Source organism: Nothoprocta perdicaria, unplaced genomic scaffold (assembly GCF_003342845.1).
Source record: "Nothoprocta perdicaria isolate Ctin4 unplaced genomic scaffold, notPer1 scaffold_97, whole genome shotgun sequence".
Taxonomy (NCBI): Eukaryota; Metazoa; Chordata; class Aves; order Tinamiformes; family Tinamidae; genus Nothoprocta; species Nothoprocta perdicaria.
The window spans coordinates 2,029,859-2,038,168 of NW_020456276.1; the positions used below are offsets into that span (position 1 = coordinate 2,029,859).

Below are 8,310 nucleotides of genomic sequence, written 5' to 3' on the forward strand. Positions count from 1 at the left end.
GGGCGAAAGGGGCTGCCGGGGGCGGATTTTCCGCCCCTCTTTGCAGCGCGCAGGGAACAAAGTCGCAGGCAAAAGCCGGCGTTTGTGAGCACTGGCTTTTGCTCGGGAAGGAGCCGGCCACAGTTTTCTGCTGCAGACGCCAGCGCGCGGTCTGTCCGTCCTGAAGGTGGACACGGTCCGGCCTTTTTTATTAAAAAGAAATAGTTTCGTGCAGAAAGACCCAGCCCAGCAGCTGTGYCCCAAATGCAGCCAAGGCAGGAAGCGAAGCGGGTGCTCGCGAAGTATCAAACAGCCCCACAAAAGCCCAGGAATTTCCATACGGCACGGACGGTGCGGACGCTGGTGCTGCGCTCCGGAGAGAAACAGAGCTGTTGGACGTGCAGCTCGCCGAGCAGGGCAGCAGAGCAAAGCGAGCGGTGGCCCAGGCGCTCCCCGCTCCGGCTTCCTGGAGCTGTGCTGGGAACTGCAGCGCGGAGCCGAGTGCCGGGGCATCCCGCTGCCCACGCTCTCGCTGCGCTGCCGGCTGCTCGCTCGGTGCCTTTCCCTGTCCGCACCACGTGAAACTCCCCCAGGATCCGCAGGCAGCTGCCGCATGGGAACGCGACGACTCAACCAACTGCCATAGAAAAACGGGCAAAACGCGACCAAAAAAGACATTCCGRTAAAACCAGAGCCCTGCCATCGCTCCTTGGCTTTGCCAAGGCTGTCCTGGGAACAGCCAGACCCCAAGGCTGATCCTGAAGCCCATGTGAGTGCAACCAAAGCCGCGGTGGATGGAGAACATCAAGCAGGAGGAGATCCTGGCTGCGGGGCAAGACACCAGGCAGATTGATCCCGGGATCACCATTCCCAATCCCAGCCGCTCCCGRGTGCTGCCCTGCAGAAGCGCCGCTCTCCTGCCCGCCCCGGCTTGAGCCGCCCCGGCCGCGCGGGCCACGCCAGGACAGCCCGGGGCTGGACAAGGCTTTGGGATCCCTGCGACGCCGCTGGAGTTTCCCAGAGCCGGCAAATTACCTGAACGAGCTGAACACGGCTTGGGCCAGCGCCGGGCTGGCCTCCAAAGGGTGGCAGGATGGGATGGGGATTGGGATGGGAGCAGGATTGGGAGCAGGATCGGGAGCGGGATGGGAGCAGGATCGGGAGCGGGATGGGAGTGGGATGGGGAGTGGGATGGGAGCTGGATGGGGAGCAGGATGGGGAGCAGGATGGGAGCGGGATGGGGAGCAGGATGGGAGTGGGATGGGGAGCAGAATGGGGAGCAGGATGGGAGCAGGATGGGAGCGGGATGGGGAGCAGGATCGGGAGCGGGATGGGAGTGGGATGGGGAGCAGGATGGGGAGCAGGATGGGAGCAGGATGGGAGCGGGATGCGGAGTGGGAAGGTCCACGGCGCACGGGAAGGGGCAGCGGGAGCGAGGGCCCCGCCGCCTCTCGGGGGGATTTCATTCCCTCCCTGCTGACTCGCACTTTGCTGTGCTCCGAAGCACGAAATTACAAGATTTACAGGAAAAAATGACACGGCCTGACAATGGCAGGCAGGGGCCGGAGCCCCAGAGAGGCCCYGGGTTTGGGTTACAGCATGTCCTGGACAGATGCTTCATCCTGGTGGGATGAAGTTTTCCATAGGGAAAAGCACACAGCACATTGCCCGTAATCAGCCCTTACTTCAGAAACCACCTGCCCGCAGGAGAACAAAAGTCCCCTCTTAAATCTGGCTGCGCTTTCCCCTCCGAAGGAGCTGGAGCAAGATCATTTTTTGAAACTTGTATCCTGCTGCACGGTGTTATTCAGGAGTCATTAGCACGCTACCCGTAATTAGGAACGAATGGGTTGTGTCAAATTCATCACGCTCCTGCACGGCTCCCTTTGATCAGCAAATTATCCCATTAAAAAGTTTGCAGTGTCTCAGCCACTGACGTCAAGGGCTGCTGCCGCTCGGCTTTGTCCTCCAAAAGAGCAGCAGCGACACGTTCCAGAGCTTGGGAAGAGGACGGGAATTCTTCCTTTGCCGGGGGGCCCACGGGCTTCGCACGGGCGCAGAGCTCCCCACGCGGGTTACCCCACGGAGGATTTTATGGAGGATTTTAACTGGTTTTCGCTGCAGGATGATGCTGATTTARCTAACATATATTTTTAACTGCTAGAACTGAATCAGGAAAATACAGCCATGGTTTTGCCAGCGCCCCAGTGCATCTCATACCACTTCTTCTAATGAAGCCCACGGCAGAGCTGAACATATCCCTTTACCAAGCCTGACCTGCAGCCAGCCTCTCTGAGGCAACCAGGATGGTTAAGGGCACTTGGGAAAAGGCTCCCGCAATTCCCGTGTTCCCATAAGAGCACCTGGGAAAAGGCTCCCGCAATTCCCCTGTTCCCATAAGAGCACCTGGGAAAAGGCTCCCGCAATTCCCGTGTTCCCAGCTCGTGCTGCCTCCCCTGCTGCTCGCTCGAGACGCTCCCCTCCCACTTCTGCACTTGCTGGTTTTTTTGCAGCCAGGCTGCAAAACACACCAGAGCCCCGAGAAATGCAAAAAAGTGAACGTGGGGGCGGCAAATAAAACATGTTTTGGATTAATCCCAGGAGCAGCCAAACAAGGTGTCCAGACAGCGGGAATGCAGTGCCAGGAGCGGCTCCCGGGATGCTGGAGGAGCTCCCAGGATTTGCTCAGGTGCTGGGGCAAGGAGCCGGGAGAGGCTGCTCTCCCTGCACCGGGATAGGGAGCCCGGAGCAAACGGAACGGGTGGATCCTGGAGCGAGCGGCTCATCCTGCAGCCAGGGCGTGCGGACTCCGCAGGGGAAACGGACCATTATCCCAGCTTCCACCCAACATACCTGGAGATCACTTCATTAGCTCCTTCCCCAGAGGCTCCCATGCTCTTCCAGGCCGGATTCCACCTCCTSCGGCAGAGCCAAGGAAGGCGGCAGGGCGCCCGCGGAGCGCTCCCCTTGGCGCAGTGAATCGGGGCACCTCAGCCCCTGCCCGCCCCTCGGCCACGAAACTGGATCTCTCGCCYTTGCTTGGCCACTTTTTCGGTTTTAATCTCCTTCCCAAAAACTTCTCAGTACTGAACCTCCCAAGGCCTTGGATCAYCTGGTCAAATTTGGGGAAAAAAATTAAAAAATAAATAAATAAAAATGGATCAAAAAGTACAAAAGTTCCTGGGCAAGGACAGAGGTACCCGTAGGTCTGTGGCTGAGCCAGGCGGCCCTCTCCGGGAGCCGCAGCCCACAAATAGCCCAGGGAATTCCCACCCGGACGGCATCAACGCCCTGAATGGGGTCTGAGCCTCCAATTAATTAACAAAACTCGAAAAAAATAAAAAAAGCTTTAAAAAAATTATATGCAACCAAGAATTTTGTAGGGAAGGAAGCAGAAAGTGGCTCTGTAAAGAGATTTTATATTTCTGTTCTGCTCCCCAACTCCTTTTTCCAAAAGTTGTTTCTGGTGGTGGGGTTGGGAAGGGAGAAAAAAGTTAACCAACCAAACGAAAAAAAAAAATTAACACTAACCTCATAAAAATGACATTGTCGCATTCCAGGATTAGAGCTATTAAACCAACACACACGCTCGCAGATATTTTTAGCTGGATATTAACCGTAAATGATGCCATATTGAAAAGCACTTCCACCCAGCCCAGCCTGGCTTAACCAGAACCAAATGGCTCCACGAGATCAAGATGAAGAAAATGACACAATTCTTCACGGGAAAAAAAAGAAAAAAGAGAAAAAAAAAAAAAAGAGAAATCCTTTTTACAGCCAGTGCTGCCTCTTTCCCTCCTGGCCTGGCCGGGCTCCCTTTTGCTGCACACACTCCAGTGCTTCTGCCCTTCATTCCTCCGCTCCTGATGCCATTAATGAAGAATACAAGGAACGAGCTCCGGAGGATCCCATCCTTCCCGGAAAAAAAGGGGAAAAAAAAAAAAAAAAAAGAAGGGAAAAAAAAAAGCCCCTCTTGCATTCATGCTCAGTAAAATGTGAAGTATAAATCAAGGGGCCTAATAGAGAGATGAGTTTCACTTAAGTGCTCCGATCTCATTTTTATCTTAAATACCCTAATAATAGCGTATTACACAATATATTTGAAATGCGATCACATGCTTTATGGAACGGTGTCTTTCCCAGTGCAGCGAAGGGCCCTTCCTCCCCCATCCACACCCTTCCCCTGACAGCGAAGCAGCCCGATGTGCTCCTCTCCAAAAAGCCTTGTTTTTGGTTAATAACTTCGCAGTTTTTCACATGTGCCTGCAATAAATGGYGAGGGCGGGATTTTTTCTTTTTGGATAATAATAAAAAGGAAAAAAACAGGCCGAGCAGCAGCAGAGCGGCTGGCTGGGCTTTCCAGATGGCTCCTTTTCCATAGGATGGCAATTTGGAAGGAGCTACCGCGGGAGCGCGGAGGCTGCAGCGGGGCTTTGCCGGGAAAGCTCCACGTGGGATCGCCGCCGAGGCCGGGGAGTCAGGGCTATTCCCCTGGGAATCAGGCCCGTGGCCATTCCCAGGCATCCCGCTCCTGGAATGGGTTTGGATTTGGGGGTAGGACTTAAAGGGGGGAAGGAAAAGAAGGGGGGCAGCYCAGTTTGGAGGAGAGGGGGTCCCCCGGGCCAGACGCAGGCTTTGCTCGCGGGTTCCCCGGGACATCCCGCTCCAGGCGCTGCCTCCCGGTGCTGCAGCTCCGGMATCGGCCTTGGCATCCGGGGAGGCACTTGGGGCTCGTGCAAAGCGCGCGGGCAGGAAAGGCATCCCGGAGAGCCCCAGCTCCCGGGAAYGGGGAGCCGCGGCAGCGGGAAGGACTGGGCCGGGTGCCCCTGCCCGGCTCCACACCCGGATCCCGCGGGGCGCGGATTACGCTGGGGCCGCGGCGGGGCGACCCCCGCGTTAAAAGCTCATTAATGTGCAAAGCCGGCGGGGCCCTTTGGCGGCTCCGAGGATGCGAGCGTGCCGGAGGTCTCCCGGCGTTCCCACAGCAACGGCGGTGGGAGATCCCAGGCGCTAGGCAACCTTCCCGTGCCCCCGGCTGACCTCTCCCCCCCGCCGCCCGCGCCCTATTCAGGCCCCCCGACGCTTTGCAGCCGGGCCCCACCATTGAAATCCAGGGATTTAACCCCAACGCCGCGCCGCCGGCCGCGAAGGAGGCGGGGGAGCGCTCCTTGCCTCCCCTCCGGCCCCTTTCCTGCAGGATGCCGGGATGGCGCCATTCCTGAGGCCGTGAAGGCTCTCCCGGCTGCAGGATGCCTGGAAAATGCAGCAAACGGGGTGCAGGGAAATGGGGTGCAGGGAAAGGCCGGGAGGAGCAGCTCATGGGCAGCCTGGAGATGCATTTTCACCCTCTCCGCATCCTTGGAGAYGCATTTTCATCCAAGAAAACCAGCTCACCTCRGGCCCCCTYCATCAGCACGGCACTCCGGCCCAGWAAACACTTCCAGGCCACTTTTCCCTGGCTTTATCACGAAGACCTTCCCCACGAGCTGCCCCCCACCCGGGAGGGGGAAGCCCAGCCTGGCAGCGGGAATGCAGAAGCTGAAGGAAACTTGGGGGCATTTTGGAGCAAGCCCATCRTGGGAATTGTGCCCCTCGGATGCAGGTCCCTATGGATCCTGGCCACTAAACGAGGCCAAACTTGTCCCCTGGAAGCCACCAGTGCTTCTTCCAGCTGAACGTTGGCGGGGAGGTCACAAGGAGGGTTTACACCCTCAGACTCCTAACTCCTCGCGGGATTTCACACATTTAAGGAGAAACGAAGGGAGCAAGAGCGACACGGCAGGAGCTGCAGCCAGGCCGGAGGAGCCGTCAGACAGGAACGGCGCGACGGCGCGGGACAGCGCGGCCCGCAACGCGGGCAACGGCTRCATGCTGCTCGGGACGGGCACAGCCGCCATAAAGCACCTAATTGTGCAAAACTCTCCACATGGGGACATTTATTCTTGACCCCAGCTGGTGCTCGGCCTGCTCCCTGAAGCACGAAGATTGATGGGCCCCGAGCTGCCTTTCGTCTTCCTCCCTTTGCTCCCCGAGGTGCTGGCACCGCACGTGTCGGGAAGCGGACCAAACCCGCCGGCTCYGCGGGAACCCCCAGCAACGACGGCGGAACGGGGAAAAGGAAAGGGAGGAATTAACCCGGCTCCCGCGTGCGGGGAGCAAGGGGAGGAAGGGCAGGGAGAGGAGCGAGAGGAGGAAGAGGAGGGAAAGGAGGAAGTGGAGGGAGAGGAGGAAGTAGAGGAATGGGAGGAAGCAGAGGGAGAAGAGGAGGAAGGGGAGGAAGAGGAGGAAGAGGAGGGAGAGGAGGGAGAGGAGGAAGAGGAGGGAGAGGGGGAAGAGGAGGAAGGGGAGGAAGAGGAGGAAGAGGAGGGAGCAGAGGGAGCGGAGGAAGAGGAGGGAGAGGAGGAAGAGGAGGAAGGGGAGGAAGAGGAGGAAGGGGAGGAAGAGGAGGAAGGGGAGGAAGGGGAGGGAGAGGAGGAAGAGGAGGAAGGGGAGGAAGAGGAGGGAGCAGAGGGAGCGGAGGAAGAGGAGGGAGAGGAGGAAGAAGAGGGAGGGGAGGAAGAGGAGGGAGGGAAGGAAGAGAAGGGAGGGGAGGAAGAGGAGGGAGGGGAGGAAGCAGAGGAAGGGGAGGAAGCGGAGGGAGAGGAGGAAGAGGAGGAAGGGGAGAAGAGGAGGAAAGGGAGGAAGAGGAGGAAGAGGAGGGCGCGGAGGGCACCCGAATGCTGCGGCGGTTGCAGGCGCGCGCCGAGCGCGACGGCGGCTCCCGGCCGGGGCCAGGACACGCATGATTACCCTGCAGATCAGGGGAACGGGGGCTTAACTGCGTGCGAAACGGCTGCTATTCAGGTAATGGATTTACAGCACTCGCTACTAAAGTATCAGACACAGCAATTTTTTACAGCTTTCACGCTGGAATTTATGGCTCGGGGAGGCGAGCTCCGTACGAGGCAGGGATCATTGCCTTATTTAGTATCCGAGGAAGGGAAATTTATGTTTTCTCCGAAGTTTGTTTGCAAAGGTAACCTGCAGGCACGGCCCGCCCGGCTGCGCTGCGGCGCGTGCGCCGGGAGCGAGCCAAGGAAAGGGACCCGCGCACTGTCCCAGGCACCAACAGAGCAGAACTGTCTGATCCTTGTTCCATGGGGAAGGGGATTCTCCAGGCCTCTCAGAGAACCCAGCCCTGGGAGGACCCGATCCCCAGCTGCCTTGCGCGGGGGTCTGGAACGCAGCAGGTTGCGAGGAGGAGGAGGAGGGTGGGAGGAAGAAGCGGGCGTCTCTCCTACCTGCTGCTGCTGGAGGTGCAGGAGCTCCACGGGGCTCATCTCGCCGTTGGGCTCGCCGCTGGCCGCTCCTTCCCTGCCGCCGCCGCCGCCGCCGCCGCCATCGGGCTGGCTCGCGAGGCTGCCCACGCCGTTCTGGCCCGAGGGCGTGGAGCGGATCGTCTCCGAGGCGGATTCAACCATCATGACGCGCTAGCGGGACCTGCAGCCACGGGGCAAGGAGAGAGGCCGCGCTGAGGAGAGCGCGGCGGCCCCCGGCGCATCCCGCTCCGGGATGCGGGAACCGCTGCGCTTCTCCTCTCTCCTCTGAATAGGAGAGAAAAAAGAACAGAAATTCTGAAAACCAAACAGAATTCCTGGATTTTTGCAAAGAATTAGGGATTCCCAAACCCTTCCCTCGAAACTCGGGGCGGCAGAGGTTCCAGCCATGGGCGGATGCCACCCTGAGCGCTTCAGAGCTGACACGCTTCCAAGCACTCCAGCAAATGGGCCTTTTCCAAGCCAACGCTAGGAGAAGCGCTCTGCTAGGAAAAGCAGAGCCAACGACATCAAGAACCTTGACCGGGACATGGTGCCCTCTTCCCAGCTATCTCCTCGCTCCCACAGGATGCGCAGCCCAGAGCATCCGCATGCCCATGGCACACACTCCATTTGCTCCCCTGCTTCAGCCTCATGTGGGTGCTCTGCTGAATTTTACACTGATTTTATTTAATGCAGGGACAGAATTCCCTCTGATCCCTCTTGGGGCCAGAGCGCAGCTTTTTCTTGGTGGCTTTCCCCGCTAATCTCCTCCAGGAGATCGGAGGCAAAGCTCTTCCTCCTGCGCCCAAACACTGGGATACTGCAAGATTTGGGGATGCGCAACCTCCGTTTCGACCTCAGGAGCACCTGGATATCAAAGGAGTAGGGAAGCCGATATGGGAAGAGCATCTGCCCAGCGCTGCTCAGAGCTGGGCAGCAAGTTTGCAAGCGGAGAGGAGCAGGGACAGGGACGGCGAGAGATGCTGCTGCCTCCCCTTTCTTCTCTCCTTTTCTCCCTTCTTCTCCCTCCCCA

At 58.7% G+C, this 8,310-nt stretch overlaps 1 protein-coding gene across 5 annotated transcripts in view; it reads right to left on the reverse strand.

Annotated features, from left to right (window-relative positions):
• FOXP4 (forkhead box P4) overlaps window positions 1-7,447 on the reverse strand; it is a 29,573-nt gene extending 22,126 nt beyond the window's left edge. For 4 of the 5 annotated variants that reach the window (XM_026053155.1, XM_026053153.1, XM_026053156.1 and 1 more), the window contains exon 1: window positions 7,260-7,442. In XM_026053155.1, coding sequence (XP_025908940.1) covers window positions 7,260-7,442 — 183 coding nt within the window. Of the gene's footprint in view, window positions 1-7,259 lie in introns of all 5 variants that reach the window. The other variant, XM_026053152.1, reaches the window with a different exon arrangement.
• Between the last annotated feature and the right edge of the window lie 863 nt (window positions 7,448-8,310).